General features: G+C 33.5%; 1 protein-coding gene across 3 annotated transcripts in view; it reads right to left on the bottom strand.

The window, feature by feature from the left end:
* The window catches only part of LOC137811327 (kinesin-like protein KIN-14B), a 32,398-nt gene extending 10,645 nt beyond the window's left edge, over nucleotides 1-21,753 (bottom strand). The window contains exons 1-15 of one of the 3 annotated variants that reach the window (XM_068613020.2): nucleotides 21,657-21,753; nucleotides 21,322-21,545; nucleotides 18,365-18,488; nucleotides 10,557-10,643; nucleotides 10,164-10,334; nucleotides 9,921-10,027; nucleotides 9,590-9,721; nucleotides 9,318-9,496; nucleotides 8,375-8,536; nucleotides 8,085-8,176; nucleotides 6,391-6,542; nucleotides 5,775-5,948; nucleotides 4,910-5,056; nucleotides 3,133-3,321; nucleotides 2,594-2,665 (exon numbers count right to left, since the gene is read on the bottom strand). In XM_068613020.2, the coding sequence (XP_068469121.1) occupies nucleotides 2,594-2,665; nucleotides 3,133-3,321; nucleotides 4,910-5,056; nucleotides 5,775-5,948; nucleotides 6,391-6,542; nucleotides 8,085-8,176; nucleotides 8,375-8,536; nucleotides 9,318-9,496; nucleotides 9,590-9,721; nucleotides 9,921-10,027; nucleotides 10,164-10,334; nucleotides 10,557-10,643; nucleotides 18,365-18,488; nucleotides 21,322-21,504 (1,971 nt within the window). In that variant the 5' untranslated portion in view covers nucleotides 21,505-21,545; nucleotides 21,657-21,753. Of the gene's footprint in view, nucleotides 1-2,593; nucleotides 2,666-3,132; nucleotides 3,322-4,909; nucleotides 5,057-5,774; nucleotides 5,949-6,390; nucleotides 6,543-8,084; nucleotides 8,177-8,374; nucleotides 8,537-9,317; nucleotides 9,497-9,589; nucleotides 9,722-9,920; nucleotides 10,028-10,163; nucleotides 10,335-10,556; nucleotides 10,644-18,364; nucleotides 18,502-21,321; nucleotides 21,575-21,656 lie in introns of those variants that run through there. The other 2 variants (XM_068613021.2, XM_090298535.1) reach the window with 2 other exon arrangements.
* Nucleotides 21,754-26,229: the final 4,476 nt, after the last annotated feature.

The following is a 26,229-nucleotide window of genomic DNA, read 5'->3' as shown; positions in this document are numbered from 1 at the left end:
GGATCCCAATGTCAAGCTTCTACCCAATCAGGGGAGCCTCTTTTAGATCCTGAGAAGTACAGGAGATTAGTTGGAAAATTGAACTATCTCATTGTTACTCGTCCTGATATTTCCTTTGCAGTCAGTGTGGTGAGTCAATTTCTTAATTCTCCATGTGAAGATCATTGGAATGCAGTCATTCGTATACTAAAGTACATTAAAGGCTCTCCTAGAAAAGGTTTGTTATATGGTCATAATTGTTGATCAAGAGTGATCAAGGGCTTTGAAAAATACAAATCCAAAGTGTTTGATGCAAGGTTGGAGTTGCTGCTGTGTTTGGGGTGGGATCTGGGTAGTTTAAAAGTGCAATCCACTCTTTGTTGAATCTAAAGCTAAAGTGTTTTAAAACCTTTATGAATTTAAGTGTTTTTCAAACTAAGTGAAAAACAATCTGTTGTTTTGTCGAAACAACCGATTGTTTTACTCTTAGGTGTTTTTGAAAAGGTTGAACACTGTTTTGGTTGGTTGACTTGCTGTCAAACCAAAACAATCGGTTGTTTCATGGTTTCAACCGATTGTTTCTTTGAAAATCCTAACAGAATTCTGTTTTGGTGGTTGAATGTGCTTTAAATGATTTTCAACTGAATACGCTCCTTCATTAAATGTTTTGACCAATCTTTGAAAAGTATAAAAGGTTTGTTTATGTTTTAAAACAAACAAGTGATACAGATTTGATTTTTTCAGTTGTGAGAAAGATTGCTTTTAAGTTTTGAACATTCACATCAAGCTTTGGGTTTTCTCAAGAAAGAGTGGAATAGGATTGCATTTGTATTGATTTCAAGTTGTTCTGTAAACAAGTGTAATTCTTTCTGAATCTTCTGTATTTTTTGGTGTTGTTGGCAAGGAGTGTTGTGTGCTCTTGAGGTGGTCAAGATCAATACTCTTGGTGTGTGTTGTGCCAAAGTGAGTGTGTTTCTTGAAGTGTTCAAGGTCACTACTTTGGTGGTTTGTGTGTAATCTGTTTTGATTGCTTAGTGGATTACCCAGTGGCTTCTGGGGACTAGTGAACTAGTATAAACTGTTGGTGTATCTCTTTCTTCCCTTCAACTTTTTTAAATTCAGTTATTATTGCTTTACTAGTATAAACAACCTATTGTTTTTCTGGTGCTTTGCTGTTTTGTGCTTAAATTCTTGACTAACTGAAATTCTGATATGGATTCACACAAAGGATTTTGTTAAAGCTGAAAAAGTTTTCAAAAACCCCTCTTAAACAATTCACCCCCTCTCGTTTAAGGCCATATATTCCAACAATAATAATCATACTAAAGTTGTTTGTTATTCAGATGTTGATTGGGCACGATCTCCATCTGATAGAAGATCAACTTCCAGTTATTGTGTCTCCATTGGTGATAACTTGATCTCTTGGAAGAGCAAGAAACAAAGTGTTGTGGCGAGATCTAGTGCAGAAGAAGAATAGAGAGCTATGGCCTCGGCTACTTGTGAGCTTATTTGGCTTAAATAGTTACTTAAAAAATTGCAATTTGGATAGGTCACTCAAATAACACTTATATGTGATAATCAGGTTGCTCTTCATATTAGCTCAAATCCAGTTTTTCATGAAAGGACCAAACATATTGAGATTGATTGTCATTTCATTCGAGAAAAGATTATATCGGGAGATATCAATACTGAGTTTGTTAATTCAAATAATCAATTAGCAGATATTTTTACAAAATCCTTACGAGGGCCTCGGATTGATTATATTTGTAACAAGCTAGGTACATTTAATCTATATGCACCAGCTTGAGGGGGAGTGTTAGATATTATTAGATATTATAGATATTACTAGATATCTCTATTTATGTATGGGCTTAGCCCATATGTTTCTTTTCCTATATAAACATAATTCTATGTGTTCAATATACACAAGGGATTTACCCTATTCTTTCTTTTCCTCTTAATAATTGTAAAATAGTTTGTGTTGGAAAATTGCTATGAGCTATACCTATATTTTAACCTAGGACTCCAGTTCTATGTTTTGTTTTTTACTTTTCCCTCTACTCATTGTATCACTATTAATATAAATATGAGAATATAAGAGAGGTGATTCAAGCTCTCCAAGATATACTATCTCTTTTTAAGTAATCTAATATTTTACATTAACATTTATATACATTTCGAAAGGCATAAAATATTTAATGTAAAGTAGTTGAATGAAGTACCTATTAATTTTAAAATTCTAAGAAATTTTATAATCTTCGTCTACCACAGTTCAATGATTGATTGATAAAACTCTATTATTGTTACAAATCTCTATAGATATTAGAATATCTTAAAGGATCTCTTTTGATTTATTCTTCTTTTCCTCATTTAATTAGGAACTTTATAATTATAGGAATGTCTTATCAGAATATGATTTATGGGCATATCATATCATGTATTTATTTGTCATCGGTCTATATAAAATGGACTTTGTTGTGTAGTCTTCACAGTTTTCGGCATCTCTCCAATCTTTTTTTTTTCTCTCTGTCAACATTTATAAATAGTTACTCGATGGAGTCAGTTAAGACTAATTCTTGATGTATGTAAATGGACAAAAAAAAAAATTGCCTACCTTTGGTGATCCAGCCAGAGATGCTTTCTCCGTCAACTTATCAAATAATTTCTCATTTTCTACATGCAACCTCTGCAAAACATTGAATTGAGTTTCTCACTAGAACAAATGAGACTAATATAAGAAAGTAAGAATTCAAAACAGCTTAAGAATTCAACAAAGTTAATATTCGGAACTTATGGCATGGTGCCATTTTGATACACGGGGTCATATTCAGAGGGATTACTTCTTCAAACTTTTACATTCTAGAAAGTTCACACCACGAGAAAACTACATTAAGATTCTTGGTTGCAGTTTTAGCATTTCCCCTTTTTCACCACATATATTAAGATGGCTGACAAGGATTTCAACATAAGAAATCCCGGAAAAGAGAGTAGCTGCCAGTTGACCAATGGGCCATTTGTTTGCTAAATCTATCCTCAATTAAAATTATTACCAAAAGAATTAAAAAGAAAATTGGAGAAAGAAGTGAACATCAATAACCATGACCCAGTGGGAAACAGAAATTGGAAGAATACTAAAATCAGAGTATATTAGACCTCAATCAGAGCATCACGTTTCTTGAGTTCCTCTTCCAGTTTACTGATTACTGCAGATGAATCCATGACATCCCCTGTTGTCCTGGAATTAGATAGAGCTCCAGAAACAGTTTCTGGTACAACATTTAGCCTAGTGTTGCTGGATCTAAGGGCTTCATTGAGTTGTATTTCAAGGCTTCCAATTTTGGTCTGTATAAGAGAATAAAAAGAGATACAAACATTATCAGGCAAGCAAGAACAAAGTTGGTCACATGCATCTAAGATCACAGTTGCCATATATATAACAAAGCTTAGGTGGCATGCCATGACCGGCAATGCCATGCCACAGACTACAGCAGATGATAGGTGGATGGCACAGTTATAGTTGTAGTACTAACACCATAAATATAACAAACTTAGCATTAGCAAGTAGCAACCACAGTATGTGCTAAGTGGAAATGTAATCTGAATATTAAAGCCATAAATAAGACCAAGCTCACGAACTCTGTATCAGCACTATCTGAGTAGATTAGAAAGAAAGACACTAGAAGACTGTAGATTTCCCATCAGTTACTGGTGATCCTCTGTTCTGGTAGGTATAATTCAAACCCACTAGTTCTTGCCTCATCTTCCAACTTAACAATTAGTTTGCATCCCCTGCTTTTTAGAGTTCACACACTAAACAGATACTTAGACAAAGATGTTTATCTTAGAAGATTACTAGTGAAATGGGAAAGGGAGACAAGGAAAATGAGTGTCTCAAAATTGTACTAGGTGAGGGATTTTGTAATTGTCATTGTTAAGCCAATCATGAGCCTTACCTAACACTTGCAATTTCGAAAGTTGGTTCACGACATGATGTTTGGAATCCAGAAACAAAATAGGAATGATGTGTTATTATGTGTGCTGCAAAGGTGCTTGGTATTCTAATCCATATGCTTTCTTTAGACTATGTGAGAAGAAACTCCAATGGCTTATATCTACGAGGATGTGAAAAGGGCTAAGGAAGCAACTGCCCACGTCTCTTAGAACTAAGATGAAAATAACACTTCTTTCAGAGAACTGTTTTTGCCAATTATTTTTTGTTTTTCTCTTTCTGTTGAAGGATTCCTATCAATTCTTCTATTCAAATTCTTGAGAAGAGACGAACCACAAAGGCATATGATGAATTCCGTGTTTTGACCCTGCGGAGCAACTCAATTTATAGAATATTCAGTCATAAATACAAAATAATCAGTTACCCTATATTAGGCTAATAACATAAATATAGAATCAATCTAATTGATCCTAATACGATCAGTTACTATATCTATAGGATTCTAAAATATCCATAATATTGACTAAGATAAATAAGTTAATGTGGCTTTGCTGAATTGCATACAAACTACAAAGGATGATCCTGCTATGTAACATTGCACACAACATTATTTTGAAATAACTTAAATTGCCATCAGGAAAAAACAGGTGATATAAAAGTCAGTGAGCAAATGACAAAGGAAACATTTCTAAAGTTGCTCGAGTTTTTCACCCAGTGGAATGGATATTTTATTGTATGGAAGAGTGTTTCAAACATAATTAATGCCAAAAACTTTACCAGAGAATAATTGAGATACCGCTACTTCCTAGGATGCATTGAACCTAGCCATACCAAGTATATTGGATATTTGAAAAAAAATATATTAAAGAAACTCTTATCTCCTAAATATTCTTATCTCCAACAGAATTATTAAAGAAAATGAACTCGATAAAACACTCATAGTACTTGTTGAACATTTTATGAAAACTAAAAAATATTAACCTGCAAACTTTGAATGGTTGAATCGCGCTGTTGTATCTGCAAACTTTGCTCTTGTTCTAACTGTAACATATGAGCAACTTGATTTCTAAGCTGAGAATTTTCTTCTTTCTCTGCCTTATAAGTATCGGTCAGCAAAATATGCTCTGCCTGCAGAAAAATAAAGCAATGATGTTGCTCACTGACAAGTCTCCTGTTTAAAGCTAACAAACAAGTATTGCAGCATAGTGTGAATGTTCAGAAGAGTGGACGTCAAGCATATCCTGTACACGAAATATCTTGTACAAATGTTCACATATCTCTAAACAAAGGCACATGAAACATTAACTCTTTTAAACGATAGACAATAGAGATCAACTCTATAAAACAAGAGACAGAATAGGGAAAAAAAAGTGAAAGAACATCACCCAATTGAGATGATAAGTAGTCAAATAGTATCTATATTTAAAATGTAAAAGAACATCACTTGACACAAAACCTTCACTCTTCACAATTTAGGAACACAGGGACAATACCAAGAAAATGTATCAAATTTGATATCCACTTATGAGAGGACGATAACATTGCTGAGTTTGATTTCTATCAGATCCATATCAGTTGACTTAACATTTACCTCAAATCCAAGCCAAAAATTGACATCAGAAAATGCTAGAAGAGACATTATAAATGTTTGATTGAATTTTAACCACTTAAGAAAATTACTTAAAGGCTGCACTTCCTCATTCTACTCACTGCATGTATATAGATCAAAGAACTACCTAATGGATTAATTAACATTATTAAAGCATGTCGTGCAGATACACAGAATCCTCAAACCACTAAGTAACATATCACCATATACCATAGTAAAATTCATAAACAGTCAAACCTTTAAATCTGCCTGCAATGCAGAAGAAACTTTCCATGCCTTCTGTACTTCTTTGAAGAGTAGAACACACTGATCATTTGCATCTTTCAATGTTTGCTTAAGTCTCAACCCATCTTCTTTGACATCTTGGATTTCTTTTTCCTTCTCATATAATTCTTTACGTGCATCATTTGCCTATAAAACCATCACAACTTAATCTGGAAATATATAGTATGTAATCTTGAAGTCTGTTGAAATTACCACAATTTTTTTGAGAAAGTGATAGAAAACTCAGTAAAATTGAACTTACTATGAAATGGAAATGTTCTATAAGAAAAGATATAGCCAAGTCCAAGCAATATCTCAGTTACATCACACAAGAATCAATCTTTTCTTTACATGCACAAGTAATGTTGTATTAAACTAGCAAACACTGTCTAAAATTTGAATTGAGTAAACGGAGGAGTTCAATGCTAAATTCAACATTATATTCATATAATATTCATTTTACACAATAAGCATGCGTTATGATTTTTTAACTGCTTTCCACAAAATCCACAGTTGTAAATGAAAAGCAAATCAAAAGTAAAAGACTGTCTTTTTTCCAAAGGAGGAATGGGATTATGGAAGAACATACAACATCTCTCCACTTCTTAATTGTATCTCGATTTCCAAGGCTTAAGACAGAATTTCGAGCTCTGGCAGAGAAATTGAGAGACAGTAATGTCTCAGATAAATTCGAAGAATATGGACACACATTTACAATCATCAGAGTTTTTGAACTTCCACCTAAAACATGAAAGAAAAATTATAATGAAAACGTTATCATATGTCTAAGACCAAGCTAAATAATTGAATTCCTAGTTATGAAGAAATAATAATAATAATAATAATACATAAATAACTACATTGAATGTCAACTTTCAGGACAAAGAAAAAAGCGCAAGAATGAGCTCAGAGGTAAATTCTTTCAATTTTATATAAAGAAATGTAGGTAAATATTCAGTCTCACCTAATAGTGGTATTTGTGTTTCTATATCCCACACAGAATAAGATATCATCCTTTTATAAATAAAAATTCAAAGGTTAGATCCAAAATTTGTTCCATGTAGTTTCCTTTTCATGACCAAAGTTTTTTCTTCTCAGATCAATGCTTAGGCTTAAACTTAAAAGTATTTTCAAGACAACCACATTATTTTAACACCATTGTTAGTTGGTTAATTGAGTTTTTCTTTATTAAATAGATTTTCTTTACCACCAAGCATGTAAATCAACTGGCATGGGGATGTTCTAGCTAAAGTTTTAATTTGAGATTTTAACCATTCATGACTGAAACCTTCCATAGATTAGAAATTCAATTTAGAAGCATGGTAGCGCCTAAGTTAGGCACAATAAAAAGTGTCATATACAGATTCCCAAATTTAGGTCCCATAACATTAGTCTTATACGTATCCTAGAAATACTTTTACTAACATTGACTAAATGTCAGAGGCATCTGGTGATACCAAATGGAGGAAGAATTGCAACTGCAATAATATTACATTCCTAAGAATCACAGTTAAGGATCCCACCCACTGTTCTTCTCAACAGAACTATGGAAGTGACTACAGATTTTCTTATTATGAGGGAAATTCCATGCCAATTATCAACTTATAGTCTCCTTTATAATATTGTAGGAGGGTATGTTGAGACTAAGCACTCCACCTGGCATCCCATGTTGCATCTCTAGATGTGTGGCTTAAGCACTCCATAATACCCAAGTTCCTATCATAACACCACTCCTGAGAGCAGACATACCAGCATCTACACTCTACACCACTTCACTCTGCCTCTTTGGTCAAACCTTCCAATCCAAGGCAGTCCTTTCTAAGACACTGGCAACCAAACTGATAAGCACCCAAACACTTGGAGAACCCTAGCTTAAAAGCTAGTTGTCAGGGGTGAGAACCAAGTCCAAGTCACTTAATTATTTCGCCAAGTATTTCATACTCCCTGATGTAGGACTTAGGCCCCAAATAATACCCAAGTCCCTGTCAGATCTTCTCCAACATTTAACAAAATCTTTAGTGGAGAAGGTTTGGATTAGTAGTAACAACAATCCAATTAGAGAACGAGGAGTTACAGCAAAAACTATGCAGAGTATCTAATTATTGAATGGAAAATATAATAGCACACAGTCACAACATATAAAAACTTCTTAGCATTTTAAGAGGCGCATGCAATTTCTGTTGTCATTTTTAATCAAGAATCAAATTGTGTCTAACAACTTAAAACCATATAGATATTACCATAAGCTTATTAAAATAAAAGAAAAGAAAAAAAAAATAATACCAAGAGAATCTGCAAATAGTTTCGTTAGCACTGAGTTTTCATAAGGAATAACATCCTTTTTTGATGTCAAAGAAGATAACACATCTCCCAACCTGTAAAAACATTTTAAAATGCAACAAACAGTAAGACACAGAAAATTCTAGCAGGTGATATACTGAGAGAATTGACATTTGACATTAACATACATGGTTGGCCAAAGAACACCTGCTGACTACTAAGCTAATAAATACAAAGTTCATAGGGAAGAAAAATTTGAAGAGTTTAAAAAACATAATGAAAAAAAGGCATACGCTGAAAGTGACTTCATAACATGAAGCATATCTGTGACACGCTCACCACTATCATCTTCTGATATCAAACCTTCACTTCCAGCCAAATCAACCAGAGACAGCTTGCTATCTGAGTTTTCACCGGTGATTAAATTGTTATAAAATATGTGTATTGTAACAATCCTGACAATACAAGGCATAAAATGAAACTGGTCTGAATTAGTGTACGCTGCACAGAATGTACAACACATCAACTTACACAAAACAGATGAGCACCAATATCAAAATAATAACCAGAATAATCTATCAGAGAGAACAGTTATAATGGCAGTGATAAATTCATAGCAACTTTAAGACATAGTTAAACTAATAAATATTGTTGCTTTCTAAGCCCATATTTCTAAATTTTACAGCCTTCGATATTTTTTTCTTCCTAATATTACTTAAATTGGTCAAAAGTACAATCTGTAAAAAGAAAAATTGAAGTCACATAAATGTTTAGCATATTACATTAATCCCTCTATTTCTATTTTTAAGACCCAAGTTGGAAGTGGTGCGTTTTATAAGATTCAATTCATAATGTATCTTCCATTAATTATTTTTGGACTAAAATATCCCTAATTAAAAAAGAGAGATTATACTGACAAACAATTAGACAAGAGAGAAAAGTATTGATGAAAGGTAGTTCTGGAGCAAAAATATAAATTTAAGACATTTATTTTCATCAGCTAACTTGACCACTTTCCTTAATCCTGGTGAATTATTAGGTAATGAGGTCTTGTGAATAGGAACGGTGAGAGTATATTGTATCATATAACAAAAGCAGATCTGTGTGTTAGCATCACCAACTCCATTGGAGAAATTATGCTATCTATCAGTAGAAATCAATCATATGAAACATTAAATAGAAAATACAAAGCCATTTTACAATATAGTCATGCATAATATAGGCCAGAGACCATACAAATGAGAAACATTAATCTTCAATGGATTATTTCCTCGACTCTGTAGTGCAGCTTTCAAAACCCTGGAAAATTCCAGAGGGTTATCAACTTTTTCCTGCATTAGCTCTATGAGATATTCAGGTGAACCAAAACACAGTTTAGGCAAGCTTTTCCCTGACTCCAAGATCAGATCCCTTATCTGTAAGCACATAAAAAGAGACAATGAAAACCTTTATAATCCCAAGTCAAACTAAACCAGAAAGGGTCACAAAGTAAGTTAAAAGAAAGAGACCTTTTCATTATAGAGCTCGCACACAGTAACGCGGAATGTATATTGAGAAGTAGCAGTTGTGTCCAAGTTGGACAAGTCAAACAACTCCTCAAAACAACGAGCATACAAACCCCTATCATAGCTTGATCCTTCCTGAGAACAATGAATGAACATTGCAGATGCAAATTATCAGGCAATATTAACTTCATGCATAAATAATTAAGTACACCCAAAGAATAGGTATTTCAATTTTATATCAACACTGAATTCTAGACCCTGATTCAAAAATATATTTCTTTATGAAAGAGTAGGATAACAATCAGCACACACAGCGAAAGACAGAAAGAACAACCATAGTGTGTGTCTTTCCAGAATGTGTTTGTCCATATGCAAATAAGGAAATATTATATCCATCCAAAGCTGATTGCACCAATGGTTGAACATCACTGAACAACTCAGCTGCAAACATAAAATTAGAGGCAAAATAAGCACGAAGCAAACCAGACCATGAACACGATTTTGAATTTTAACCCCTCCCTCCCAGTCCCTACCCCTGCAACCAAAAAAGCAGTAATATAAAATGGAACCAGTTTACCCTGTCCAACATGAGGTCCATAAACTCTGTCAAATTCAAATTCTTTCTTTGAGTTAGACAAGGATTCATCTCCAGTATTTACACGTATGGTATAATCATCCGGAAATTCAACAACTGAGGAACCTTCATCTTCAAATAATGGCCTAGCTCGGCAGAATACCCTTATGTTACCTGCAAATATAGAACCATAACTAACAGCTATATAGGCCTTTCCCGTTCAGCTAAATATTTTAGTATGCTTAAAAATAGAGAGGTGCCATGTAGTTAACAACATAAATTCCAGTTGATGTATATTACATATAACATAATATAAAAACAGCATTGTTGAGGGACAAAACACAAAGTCAATACAAAGAAGCTAACAATAGTAAAGAAACTACATATAGCAATCACCTTTAGATGTCAATAAGTTATTGAACAATTTCTTCTTCTCATATAACACAGAAGATATTCTTGCCTCAGTTTCAAGGGAAGCTTGATCTGACATTCACAGATGCAACACAAAATTCGAAAATAGAAAACCATCAGCATAATGGCATACAAATTTCACATAACTTCAAGAAATTAATGCAACTAGATATACATCCACTACATTTATTGTTGTTGCACAGAACATCATATTAACAAAGAAGTAAAAGTCTCATGTCATGCCTACATGAAAGTAAACACGTCTGAGATAAAACTGCTAACATGTTTGGTATGATTTGAACTTGCTAGGAATTAGATTTAAGAGAATCTCTAATGCACCAATTCATCATTTATGCCACCTATCATTATCGGATTTGAACATGTTAGGAGTTAGATATATCTTTTTTTATTTTGAATATCAAATTACATATACTTTAATATATATATATAGACACACACAGATATTGGGGTGGGGGGATTTAGTAATACAGTCATATCCATTTTTTAGTTGGAATGCTTTAACAGCCCTACACCAAAAGTTTAGGACAATAATACAATCATCCCTTTTATTTTAAATAATTTATTTAAGGATTTTACAGTAATTTAAAATTTATTTGTAAAATAATCCAAAAAAAGTTGACCTAGTATCCAACCATCGCCCCAAACTTCCTCCCCTTTCCACCAGCGGAGACTTTTTAATATACTATGTGATGACACTACAGTCAGCAAAGTAATAGAAGCTGATGAAGAAGAGGTAGCTGGCATTCAGCTTGGAAACCCACTTGTTGGGGGCAGATGAAGTTGGCGAAGGAGAGATGAGGTAGATAGATGTTGTAGTCAAAGGCTTCAATGGTTTTTTAAAGGCAAAAAAACAAGGTCATGGCACAATGTGCATGGTGAATCCAGTTTGAGTTTGATGCTTGGCCAGGAATGGGTTCTACAATGAATCTGCCTTCCAAGTTTCATAAGATAGATTTGGTGTTGGGTGACACAGAGCACGAATTCAGTGATTTGCCCTACTTCTCTTTCTTTCATACCATTGTTCATTTAGTTTTCATTTACAATGATTGAACCTGATGTAGGTCAAAGACAGAATGATTCAATTTCAAATTCTTAGAAGGTGATTTAGCCATATATCAACCCTACAAAACCAGGGTATAAAGTGAGGATTAACCTCACTTATATTATGTATTTAGCACTATCTCTAGACAATGTAGAACTTGGGTGTTTCCCAATAAATCTGTCACATCCAACACTATTGACTTGGTGCATGTATACTATGGTGAGTGATCCTTATAATGAATATAGGATAGACTCTCGTACCATCTTAAAAGTGGTTTAGGATTAACTTTATCCTGTAAAGTCAACTTGTAAAGTGAGGATTACCCCTAATTATATTATGTATTTTGGTACTATCTCTAATCGATATGGGACTTGGATTTTTTCCAATATAAATTATCTAAAGGAGAGGTTTTAAAGAACTGCAATTCATGATTCAGATTGAGAAAGTGAAAGTGATCTACTTATGAATTATTTAGGCCATGTTTAGACAAGCTTCTCCAGAAGCACTTCTAAGAGAAAAATAAGAAGAAAAAATGAAATGAACTTCTTAATTAGTTAAATTAGTTTAGCAATAAACTAATTTCTAAAAGCTCTCTCATAGTTTTTCTAAATTCTTATTTTTAACTTGAGCATGAGCTAATTTTAGGTTATGGAAAAGATCATTTCATTATTTTCTTCAATTTTCTCTTCTAGAAGTGTTTATATAAAAGTTTGTCCAAACATGCCCTTAATTAACTTGTATCCACAAAGAAAGTTGTGCAGTTAAAGCACAAGGAGATTAAAATAATTGAGGATAATGTTCTTCAGAGACAGTGATTGAATGTTTTGTGAGAAATGAAAATGGCGTAGAAACCAAAGAGAGAAATATTTCTTTCAATGGTTAAACATTAAATTACTATAACAAATCCATTATGAATAAATCATATCAAGTTTAGAAGGAATAATATTTTCTTCTATATAAATTATGAGGTCATTAGACCTATATATACATGAGAGCTTGCTAGTTATTTTAGGAAATATGGACAACTAATTCTAGAGAAACAAATCCCTATGATTGTGGGATTGTTTCTAAATACATAATCCTAATATTAATAGTAAGATACAACTGTGATACAAAATAAAAATATAATAAGGATAAAATATAAAACTTCCTAAACAGTTTTGACACTCCCCCTCAAGCTGGTGAATAGATGTTCTCCATTCCCAGCTTGGATATAATTCTTTCAAAGTTACTGCAGTTCAGTCCTTTGGTGAGTATGTCTGCAAGTTGACTCTGAGTGGACACATATGGGGTGCAAATCAAGCCACTGTCTAACTTTTCCTTGATAAAATGTCTGTCCACCTCGATATGTTTAGTTCTATCATGCTGTACTGGGTTGTGGGCTATGCTAATTGCAGATTTATTGTCACAATATAACCTCATAGGTTCATCCCATCTTATCTTCAAGTCTTCCAATATAATCTTCAGCCATAGAAGTTCACATATTCCTTGGGCCATTGCTCGAAATTCTGCTTCAGCACTTGATCTAGCTACTACACTTTGTTTTTTACTCTTCCAAGTCACTAGATTTCCACCAAGGAAGGTGCAGTATCCAGTAGTTGATCTCCTATCCACAACTGACTCTGCATAATCTGCATCCGTGTATGCTTCAAGACGAACACTTTTGTTTCGTTTGAACAAAATCCCTCTTCCTAGAGTCCCTTTTAAATACTGCACAATTCTAAGGGCAGCTTGCAAATGTGCCTCCTTTGGTTGGTGCATAAATTGACTGACTAGACTCACAGCAAAAGCAATGTCAGGCCTAGTGTGAGATAAGTAAATAAGCCTGCCCACGAGTCTTTGGTACATTTCCTTGTCCACGGCATTATCCTCCTCCGCACTTCCCAACTTTATATTTGGATCAACTGGAGTACTTGCTGGTTTGCAGGCTGTCTTTCCTGTTTCTCTAAGCAAGTCAGTAATATATTTTTGTTGAGATATGAAGATTCCTTTCTTGGAATGGGCCACTTCAATTCCCAAAAAATATTTAAGTCTCCCTAATGTCTTAATTTCAAATTTCGTGGCAAGACATTGACTTAACGTTTGCTGCTCCTCTTTGTCATCTCCAGTTATTATAATATCATCTACATACACCAATAATATTGTTACTCCTCCTGAAACTGAATGTTTAATAAATAAAGTGTGATCTCCTTGGCTCTGTTTGTAGCCCAAACTTGTCAAAACTTTGGTGAATCTTCCAAACCATGCTCTTGGGGATTGTTTCAGCCCATATAGAGCCTTTTTTAGCTTACAAACGGTTCCAGCAGCAACCTGTCCATCATAGCCAGGGGGCAACTCCATGTATATTTCTTCTTCAAGGTCTCCATGTAGGAATGCATTCTTCACATCGAACTGCTGCATATCCCAATCATGATTTGCTGCTAATGACAATATTACTCTGACCGTGTTCATCTTAGCAACCGGAGCAAATGTCTCCAAGTAATCCACTCCATAGGTTTGAGTGAATCCTTTGGCTACTAACCTTGCCTTGTAACGCTCAATAGTCCCATCAGCCCGATACTTTACAGCGTATACCCACTTACACCCTACTGGTTTTTTTCCAGTTGGTAAGGTGACAAGCTCCCAGGTCCTGTTCTTGTTTAGTGCCTCCATTTCCACATCCATGGCTTGTTTCCATTTCCTGTCAGATAATGCTTCAGATACGGTGTGGGTGTAGAGTTTAAGTTTGTGAGAAAGGTTTTATGGGTAGGAGAGAATTTTTCAAAGGATAGGAAATTTGATAAAGGGTAAAGTGGCTGTTGGGTGCAGGTTCTGGTTCCCTTTCTAAGGGCAATAGGAAGATCCAGGTTTTGATCCTCCTGTGCTTCTGAATTTTCCAAAATAAACTCATTAGAATTATTGGAATTTCTAGGATTAGAAACTGTTACCTCATGTAAAGATGGTAGGTTGGATTCTTGGACATGGATAGATTCTGGAATGACCTTTCCTCTTCTTGAATATACCAGATTTTTTCCGAATTTCCCACCACCATTAGGTGCAGATTCAGCTGCTGATTCAGGTGCCTGTTCAGGAGCTGATTCAGGTCTTGCTGCTGGTTCAGGTGCTTGTTTTGTTCTTGTCTCAGTTTCAGGGACAGCAATGCTATTTGTCCCAATTTCAGGTCCAAATGCCATATTTGGAAGCATGAGAGGCTCATCTTCCTCTCTTACATTCTCCCCTTGAAGATGAGGCTGGAAGTAGCTCTCTTGTTCGTTGAATGTGACATCCCTTGACACAAAGAATCTCTTTGACGGGGGGTGAAAACACTTGTATCCTTTTTGTGTGGTTGAGTACCCTAAGAATACACATTTGACAGCCCTAGGGTCCAACTTTCCCCTTTCATTACTATGAACATGCACAAAGGATACACACCCAAATATTCTAGGTTGGAGTTTATTTGTAGGGTTTAGGTGTGGGTAGAAGGAGGATAGGACTTCCATGGGGCTTTTTGATGCTAAGATTTTAGAGGGTAACCTATTGATTAGGTAGGTGGCCGTAAGAAGGGCTTCCCCCCAAAATTTCTTAGGGACATGATTTTGAAAAAGTAGAGCTCTAGTTTGGTCTAATAAGTGCCCATTTTTTCTTTCTGCAATCCCATTCTGTTGGGGTGTGTTAACACATGAAGACTCATGAATTATCCCTTCCTTTTGGCAAAAAGAGTTTAGCACCAAGTTAAAGTAGTCCTTGGCATTATCAGACCTAATTCTCTTGATATTAACTCCAAATTGATTTTTAATCATAGACACAAACTGAACAAAAATGGAGCTAACCTCAGATTTATGTTTCAATAGGAAAACCCAAGTCACCCGTGTACAATCATCTATGAAGGTTAAAAACCACTTAGCACCTGAGATATTAGGAATATTAGCAGGACCCCAGACATCAGTATGGATAAGAAAAAAAGGGAAAGGACTCATTTTATTACTAATGGGAAAAGGTACACGCTTGTGTTTCGCAAGCTCACACACCTCACAATGGAGACTCTCCACATTTAAATTCTGAAACAAGGAAGGGAAGAGCACTTTTACAACTTGAAATGAAGGGTGTCCTAGCCGACAATGATATAGTTGAGCTTTCTCTTTACTGGTCATGGTGGATTCAGATATGAGAGAGTGACTATTGATACCAAGATTAGGATCCTCCATGTAGTATAGGCCATTCCATTCTCTAGCATGTCCAATCGTCCTCCCTGAGTTTTTGTCCTGAAATACACAATAGTTGTTATGAAAAACAACGTTACAAGAGAGATCTTTTGTGAGTTTCTGTACAGAAATCAGATTGGTGGACAATTTAGGGACATGAAGGACATGTTTTAATGTTATAGATGGACTTATTTGGACTTCTCCTTGACCTGCGGCAGTTATACATGTTCCATCTGCTGTGGAAATTTTCTTGTTGCTAGGACATGGGATATATGTGGAGAAGTATTTAGGTAGAGGGGTCATATGGTCAGTAGCACCTGAATCTAGTATCCAGAAATGAGTAAAGGGTGTATCTGAAGCAGTAAGTCCAAAAGAAAATGGAAACTTACCAGAATATGTTAAGGAGCACATACCTGAGGGCTTCTCCAATTTACTAAGGAAGGACCTTACCCTTTCTATCTCTTCATGATTCAGCTGGACAGATTCTTCTCCTTGTCCATTAACAATGTGTGCTTGTCTTTGTCCTTCCCTTTTTGGAGGGCCTCCTTTCTGGCCCCATTATCTGCTTGGGGGTTTTCCATGTAATTTCCAGCACTTTTCCCTTGTGTGGCGCGGCTTGTTGCAGTAGCTACACCAGACTTCCTCCTGTTTTTTCTCTATATTGGAAAACCCGCTTTTCTTCTGGTTAGTTAGCATGGTTGTTCCTCCTTCAGCTTTCATTGCTGAGCTTTCAGTAGTTGGGGTCTCCAACATCAGTCCTCTCCTACTTTCTTCACTTCGAATAATGGCTACCACTTCATTAAGCCCTGGGACCTTCTCTTTTCCCAAGATTTGGATTCGAACCTGATCATATTCAGGATTCAGGCCTACCAAGAAATCATAGACTCTATCTTGTTCAATATACTCCTTAAGGATTGCTGAGTCTTCTGAACATTTTGCTTTTATAACTCGGTAGTGATCCAATTCCATCCATAGGGACTTGAGTTGATTGGCATATTCTGTAACAGATTTGTTTCCCTGCTTGGCAGCCACGGTTTTCACTTTTACATCATATATTTGAGCAGCATCCTTGGCCTTAGAATAGGTTTGTTCTACTGCCTCCCAAATTTCCTTTGCTGATTTAAGGAACATGCAGGTATCACTGATTTCTGGGACCATTGAATTCCACAGCCAAGCCATGATCATGGAGTCTTCTTCATCCCATGATTTGAACTTGGCATCCTGTTCATCAGGGGCCATATCAGTCAGGTGACTGACCTTTCCTTTTCCTTTCAAGATGGTTCTAATGAGTTGAGACCATTTGAGATAATTTTTTCCATTTAATCTATAAGCAGAATGAACATTCTGCAATTCTCCAGCAGTTTGGGATCTGTCCCCAATAGGATTCACGATCTCAGTGATCTCAGCCATCACAGTGATGAACAGTAGCGGCGGTGAACAGTAACCGTGATGAACAGTGCGTGGTGAACAGTAACCGCGGTGAACAGTAGCCGCGGTGAAGGCTACACAGCAATGAAGGCTGCGATTAGGCCAAGGTTGTGCAGCAATGAAGGCTGCAGCAAGGCTCAATGTTGTGCAGCAATGACGGCTGCAACTTAGGGTTTTCAGGCACGGTCAGAGACTCCTAAAGATCAGGAGCTCTGATACCATATCAAGTTTAGAAGGAATAATATTTTCTTCTATATAAATTATGAGGTCATTAGACCTATATATACATGAGAGCTTGCTAGTTATTTTAGGAAATATGGACAACTAATTCTAGAGAAACAAATCCCTATGATTGTGGGATTGTTTCTAAATACATAATCCTAATATTAATAGTAAGATACAACTGTGATACAAAATAAAAATATAATAAGGATAAAATATAAAACTTCCTAAACAGTTTTGACAAATCAAAATAAAAGAGATTATTGAATATTTTGTCCTAAATTTTTATCTATGCTGTGAATGCACTCCAACTAAAAAAAAAGGCATCAGTTCAGTATACTAGCAAATCCCATATATATTAAATTATATATAATATGTAGTAATGTAATATATATATATATATACATGGAAAAAAAATACATGGATATAATAAATATAAAATGTAGATTCATTTTTATAATTATAATATATGAAATATCATATAACAATAAATGTGTACATACATATGTGTGTACGTGAGACAAAATTTGCATTTTACATATTATTTTGTATATCTATAATAACTTTGACATATAAGTTTAGAATAAATTATGTGCATTTTTTCCAAGGAAAGCTCACATAACATTTGTGTATGCAGGCTTTTGCTATTGATATCATACTAATGTCATCAGCAGAGATATAACAAATAATACTGCGTAGCTGACATTTCTGGTTGACATTCTTATACATTCATAACAGTATAGCTTAATTGAATGAAATCTGCTAGAGCAAGCACTTATTTAAGTTGTTTATCTGAGTATATAAATGGCCAATCAACCAAATGAATTAATAATAAAAAAGACAAATATCAAAACTAGCTGAATATCTAAAGAACCACAAATGGGCCAAATTACTGTTACCTAACTTGTGGGCTTTCTCTGCAAGAACACCAAGATACCGTGTCACTTGGTCAAGTTTTGCATTTGAATATTCTTGAAGTTCACTTGCTTCTTGTCTCAACTGCAGGTAGTCATTTCTAGCAAGCTGTGCAAAATACCTGATGTAATTGTCAACATGTGTCTAAAACAAAAGTTTCCATGATCCACAAAGATCAAGTGGGAGAGCAGACCGCATAAAAACATATACTCCAACCAACAAAACTAGCTAGCAATTATAAGAACATAAAATTGGTTTAAATAGAATAAAAGATACTCCAGAAAAGAAAAACCACTTTTTAATCATCCTTTTCTTTGGTACAGGACAACTTGGAGTTCTGGACCTAATACCCACCAGGCTACCACAACTGGCTCAAACGCTCCATCAACCCAGACATACTCAGGTATTTGCAAAACATTAAATAATTTCCCCTCTCCAACCAAGGTTTATTACAATTATGGATTATGTTGTGTAAGAGTCATCTTCACTTATATTTGTTTGACACGGCATGCTTTCTCTTAAATTTTATGCATGACATTAGTAATCCAGAAGAGAACAACTTATACTCTGTTTTACATAAAGATCTTTGTTCTCTGTTTGCACATCAAATAGTCAAACCTTCAGAATTTGCAGTGAAAACAATCTTAAATTTTATCTTCCAAAGTTCTTATTTTTTGGTCTAACAGACTCTCAAAACATGCATACAGTCTAAATTCATAGTATTGAAACTGAAAGACCACACACATTTTTTCCTTCTTCATTGCAGAACTACCAAGCAGTAAAATCATGACAAGTTGCAATATTTCAGTTAAGTAAAGTTCACTCAAGAATCTTTGAGAAATTATGCCCACACTGGCGTTTGCATGTAGGAGGAATGCCAAAACTTTAATCAATCAAACTGATCATGGTGACCATAGAACTAAGAATTGGCATACCTGTATCCTAAATTGTGGGGACAAATGCCCCCACTAAGTCTAGTTTCTTTTTATCAGTAGTTTGCTTCATTACCCCCTTCCCAGGGTATTTTGAACAACATCCTCTCTATTGTGTATTAAGAACTTCGCTCACTATGCAATCTGAACTGCTCCAATTACCACTTATTAGTTAGCAAAGTGTATGACTAAAAGTTAGAAAAGTAATTCATAGACTCTGATGACATGGTATTGCTAGCCAATGAGACAAGTAATAACTCACTTTTCTACAATTATTAAGGAAAAAAAGAGCAGTCTAACCGTTTGGTTTTGTCTTGTGTGCATAGTAACAAATAAACAAATTCTGCAAAATTCATATAAATAGTATTTATAGCATTGTTCTTCGGAAAAGCATATTTACAATATAATCATTTTCAAACAATTTTCTAGGAAAGCTTGTTAAAAAAGAGCAATTATTAAAATAATCCCAACCAAACATGGAATGGTACGAAACGAACCATTAAAAAATAATTTAAACTCAAACATAGAAAAAGGTTTCCATAAATGCAGAGGAATTTTTTAGCAATACTAGAAGTAGAAAAAGTTATAGACATATACTTGAGGATAGATAACACTTTTTTTACTCAGAAAATAATCTAACTTGCTTTTATGTAATGAATTGCTGTTGGTTTAGCACAAATTTTAAGGAGAAAAGAGTTTGATTTTACATCTTTGCTTAAAAAATCCACAAACTAGCTTGCAATTATTTTTATTGACATAATATTTTTACATTATCTATCATTTACATTAATATTAGACAAATAATATTTTCGACATAATAAATGCTCGGTATTTTATAATGTCCAGTTCTGCATTAGAAGATAGTTTAATCCCTCACTCTAAGAGATTCAATGCATATTTTGAAGACATAAAAACGTATAGAAGCCAGGCGTCCACCTTAATTCAAACCATGCATTAAACCTATCGGGAAAAAAATAAATTGGCATTTTCCAATTTGGAATCATAATTCAATCTGACTGAACCTATTTGAAAGAATTTACCAGCATCGACTGTGCTCTAAAGACTCTGATACACCTGTTTCAGTAAGGACAGCGAATCCCTTCTTTCCACACATTTTCCTTTGTAATCTGTATACGCTAACTTAATTAATGTTGATTGAACCTGGAATCTTAATAATGCTGACTGAATCTGCTTGACGTAGTTTTCAGACAACCGCTGCGATAAATTACCGCCTAAGAGTATGTTCTAGACACTCTGATTCCCCAGTTTGGATAAGGACAGTGAATCCCTTCTTAACTCACATTCCCTCTGTATACTCTATCTTGTTGCCCAACACAACACTAACAGCTTTCAACTGGAAGAGGAAACAATTAAGGCAACAATCAAAAGCGTACATTTGGCTATCTTCTTCCAAATGCATTACACACAATGAGACACGTTTAAGAAATGAAACCTTATTAAGCCGGTACCTCGTATTTCTTTCGTCAACAAACCATAGCGTAAGGCAAACAATTTCCTCCACAGCAAGTTAAATACTCTTTCGATTACAAAACTACTTCACAGTCAAATCCTCGCCACTAACAGCACTAAAATTCTCCAAAAAAAAATCCCGAAATTCAAAATGCATATAAAACCGATGTGACAAGGGAGAACTACTAAGGCGCTCAATAAGCAACAGAGAAACCAGAGAATAGAAGAGAGAAAAGAGAAGAAGAATCTAGGTGTGGACAGCACACGAAGATTACAGAAAATGGGGAGCCCGTCCGCACATGCATTAAGGTGAGAAAAGAGTAGAGTATTGATACAATGTTACAATGTGTTTATTTCTTGTCCTGAATAACAACAATCAATTCCTATCTATAGGAATTCTCAGCTAAGGACCAACCCACAAATTTTAAGCAGAAACCACTGGAACTCTCGCCGAAAAATTTTGACATCTTAATTTCACTTCCAGTTACCGAATTTGAAAGCATAAGAATGCGATACACGTGGAAATGAAAACGCATTACCTTAACCTGGTCTCTTAATTCCTCAACTTTGGAAGCCACGGAGTGCGAAGGAACTAAGTAGGTGGAGTTTCTACTCGCAGACGGTTTCTGATCGTTTTGCTCCGGCGACGGAGACGTCGTCGTCGACTTCCACGGCTCGAAGCCGGTGATGTTCCAGCTCCAGCGGTTACTCTGCTCCGCCATTGCCGTTGCCGCGAAACCCTCTCAGATTTCCACTCCCTCTCCTTCGAAATCGACAGAAAAATGTCACGGCGTAATTATAATTAAAATCATATAATTAAGTACTGTTATTGTTCTAAAAAGTGAAAAAAAAAATACGAAAAGAAAACACTGACTGAATGGAAATAGCTTTTTGGTTTGCATCACCATCATTACAGTACGGTACCGGCTATGCCTGTAATAATAACAGAGTGAGGAAGCGGGGGTTTGTTTGGTTTTTAGAGCATGCAGACGACGTCGTTTTAGAAAATGGGAACGCTGTTGTTGGACTTTTCGGCCCACCAAATATTCTCCTAATTTCTCCTTGGTTCGTGGATTGGACTTGATTGAGTTCCAACGCCAAAGTTTTCATCTAATTTGCTAATATTATTTTTTTATAACGTTATTTTCAATAAACAAATTATATTTCAATTTTATGTTAATTGCATTGTATGTTTCTAATACAGTCCTTTTTTAATCCTTGAATATGTATTTTAAAAAAAATTATGATGGAATTTCCAAATTTCAGGACGAACAATATTTTTAAATGTGATTATAGATTTTAACAATATTATCTCAATGAAATTAATATTAAAAAATTATGATATAGAAGATAAAAAGTTAATTTTTGAGAAAAAAATTATTGGAGATAGTTATTAATGTTATGTTGATATGTGATCTTCTTTTAAAATTTACATTTTAAAACGTAAACTATTTTCTCTATTTAAAAATAATTGTGTAACATCTCTGCACTAAAATTTTTAAAAAAAATGTGCTTCTCTTATGGTAATACTTTCAAATTAATATTACAAAAGTACCTATTTTATAAGTTTCTTAAAATTGTATTAATCTAGTGTAATAAAACATGGACACGCATATTTTTGTTAGTTTTTGGAAAAAAAAAAAGTGGAAGTATCTAGCACTCATCTAAAAAACATGGTTGGTGTGATTTTACATCGAAATGTTAATTTGTTGATTTTTATTAAAATACAAAATAAAAGTGTAAATTAAATAAGTTTTTGAAAATCTCATGGTAAGAAGATAAATTTAAAAGTGCTTATTAAAAAATATTAAAGGATGTGATGATATATATGTTTATACTGAGATCCTCAATTCTTAAAACTAAGAAAAAGTTGAGTTAGTGCGTAAAAAAAATATGAATTTATTCTTAAATTTTATAACTAACTGGAAAAATGCTATCTAATTAGAGTTATTATTTTTTTTAATACAGCTAAATGATGTCATGACATAATTAACATGTTTTTTATACATCAAAATATAAATTAGATTTCTCGTTCTTTTTAAACAACTAGATTTCTAACATCTCACGCCTTCCTAAATTATCATTTACCTTTAAAATGAAAATTGTTTCGTGGAAAAAATATTATTTTTTTAAAAAAGATTGCATCTATATAAAATAAGAATTTGATTAATTAAATAATTTTAGTCAAAATATTATAAATTGAATAATTTATATATATATATATATATATATGTATATATATATTTGGTCTTAGAAAGTAGGTTTTTGTTTAATTTAATATTTTAATATTTGAATTATAATGTGAAGTTCGTCCAGTACTTATATGTTATAACTTTTTTATATTAATAATCAATATCAAATTTTCAACTAATTGCGACGTAATGAATGAAAATCTTAAATTTGAGTGAGAATATAGATTTGTGGATACTTTCAATAATCTCAAATAAATTAATCAGATTGTTTTAATATTATCTTAATAAGTGAGTTTTTCTTCAACTCAATCTCATAAAACTGACTTTTAATAACACAGTGTTTACACTTCATTTATATATTATGATTTTTTTTTATTGATAGAAGTTCTTGCAAGTTTCCATTGATAAATTCTAAGCTAGTTCTTCTTATACCATATCACTTATGACTTGCACCCAACACTTATAGAGGAATTGACTATTTTGCCCTTAATATTCCAGATATCCATGTCTGTAACACAAATAATACATTTCCAGATCTGCTCGTTTGAAATTGATAAGTGACTTCCTGATATCACCATTTGTAGTCTTATCAAGACACTCAATAATGACTTTCAAATGCCGAGATCCAAAAGCTTTTTTTACCTTATAGTTGCGAATATCCAGAATCTACACGGAATGTTGCTGGATATCTACATCCTTAAGTCACTTTCCAAACACTGATATCTGGAAATACCTTTGCACCATTGTCACTACATACACCGCCACCACCACCACAGTAAACAACTATACTACCACCACCTCCACTCAAAACATCTCCACCACAATAAACAAGTTCCTCTGCATGTTTTTTTTTAAAAAATAAAAGTGACAAGGACAATTTGAGATTTAAAAAAAAATATTGGATGCATGTCATAATTAATTTGGTGGGGGAAGAATTAACCTAAATTTCAACATGTTCTTTGTTTTAAGTACGAGTTTTATGGTATGAGCTCAAGCCTAATTATTCTTGCAATTTTAATAGTAGAAAAACCAAAAGTAAAGTTTATTTTTAAAAAAAAGTTTGAAGGATTCGTGTGAAAACCAATGTAACTTTTTATAGTCATAGACTAATGGAGAAGAAGGATTAAACTAGTGATACAATCTTAGTGTTTAGATTTTGAGGAAATTCTAATTGTATTGAATGAAAAAGTTGTGTTTATTGAATGTACACCAAAAGCTATATAAAGCTGCTATGCAAGAAACTAGAAAAACAGGGGAAGGAAAACATAATTACAGAAAGAAACTAACTGCAACAGCCCTACAATTCGAAACGGAAACTTAAATAGATTAAAGAGAAAAAAAAATATGTAGCAATATAGTTGAAATATATTTATAAATTATTTTGGTTTCAAAAAATAAATGTGTGGAAAATAATGAATGGAAAAGGAGAGAATCTCAACAAAGGAAGCTATGAAGAAACTTATTTGGTTGAAGTGAAATAAAGTGGAAATAGAGAAAAAAATTATAATTATATGTATATTTTTAAAGAAAATAAAAATAATAAGAAATTGTGGAAAATTTGTTATTTATCCTTTGGATTTTAAATTTTTGTTTATTTATGTAATTGGCATCGTGTGTTTATTTTTTATTGTGACACTGTTTAAGCAAATGGAAGAGCGAGTGTCACAACCATTTGGATCGAGGTGAGTGTCCTAATTTGAGAAAGGAGAAAGTGAGAGTGAATTTTTTTCTTTTCTTTTCTCACATATATACAAGTGTGAAGAAAGACACATATGATGAGTTGTTTTACCATGGTGTCCTTTGTATTTGCACATAGTTTGTGTTCACATATGTCTCTTTGCATATGCACCATAACCTTTCTTCTTTGAAAAGTAAAAGATATTCTATTAATGTTATTTTTACAATACTCAACTAATCGATTCATGACAAAATTATTGTTGATAATCGATTATCTCGTACATTAATGGTTTTATAAATGATATATATATTTTAAAATATTTCATTTTTCATTTTTAAAAATAAGAGTCGAATTGTAAATTTAAATTTAAATATTTTAAAAAAATTAAAATTTTTCTCACAATTATTTTATCACTCACGAATACATTGTTTTTTCTCAAGATATCACTTTATGTACCTTAATCCAAACAATATCATCTTATTTACATTTTTCTCTCAAATTCACTCATTCAAATTCCCACACACATTGTGTACTCCAAACCAGCATTAAACCCATTTAGTTGATAGTGATTCACATGCGGTGAATATGGCAAAGGAGAAGCAGAAACGTGTGGTTGTTAAGGGTAAAGTTCACTAATATTTCTTCACATTTGTACCCAACTTCTCCTTCTTGCTCATCTCATTGGCACCACAACTATTGTAGTTGGGCCATTTTATTTTCACTTTTCACCAAACCTTCATCTCATTCCTTTTTATTTTCCTACTTAATTTCCACTATATCAAATACAACATTATTTGTTTTTGTAAAAAAAATATTATTTTAGCTATTTAACCTAATGCATTTGATATATTTAATTAGTGTTGTTTTTGTGTCATAAAAATGTTGATATTTTAAAGGTTTTAGAACTATTTTTAATAATTATGTGTATGGTTAGTTTTGTTTTTGGGCTCTTTCTTCCTATGCTAACAATATAACCAGCTTGTTATTTTTTTAAAGCTTCCATAGTTGTATCCCACACATTCCAAGACCTTTTCAAAATTAATTCAACATCTTTTCCAAAAACACAATTATCAAATAAATATACCTTACAAAAACTTCGATTCCTACACTCATTTATTTTATAATTGAGTTTATTTCACACGATATAATTTGTATGTGTCAATATTATTTCTAAAATTCAGTCATAAAAAAACAGTTTAAGGACAACGTGCTTGCTCCCCTATTTTCCCAAAATAACTTTTTTGGATGAGAGGATTAACTTTTTGGTAAGGTTATGAAGGTCAAATAGTGTTTGAATATAAAATTTTAAGGAATATTTTATTTTATAGAAAATTTAGCCTATTTTATGATAAAAAAATATTGTTTAATAAATAAATTGAAAATTTAAAAATTTATAGGAGTAATTTGACTGTTTAAAATTATAAATTTTAAAATTCTACTTAAAATGACCATACTATCTCATCCTTCAAATTTTGTACATGTTTTTTCTCATCTCAATTTAGACGTTGCTTAATGAGTTTCAGTCGAGAGATTGCTAGATTGATTTTTTATTTTTTTTCCAACTGATATGTGTCAAG

The sequence above is a fragment of the Phaseolus vulgaris genome, chromosome 2 (genome assembly GCF_051622355.1).
Source record: "Phaseolus vulgaris cultivar YP4 chromosome 2, ASM5162235v1, whole genome shotgun sequence".
Taxonomy (NCBI): domain Eukaryota; kingdom Viridiplantae; phylum Streptophyta; class Magnoliopsida; order Fabales; family Fabaceae; genus Phaseolus; species Phaseolus vulgaris.
Note: the sequence above shows the minus strand (reverse complement) of the source record. Positions and strands in the feature narration are given on the sequence as shown.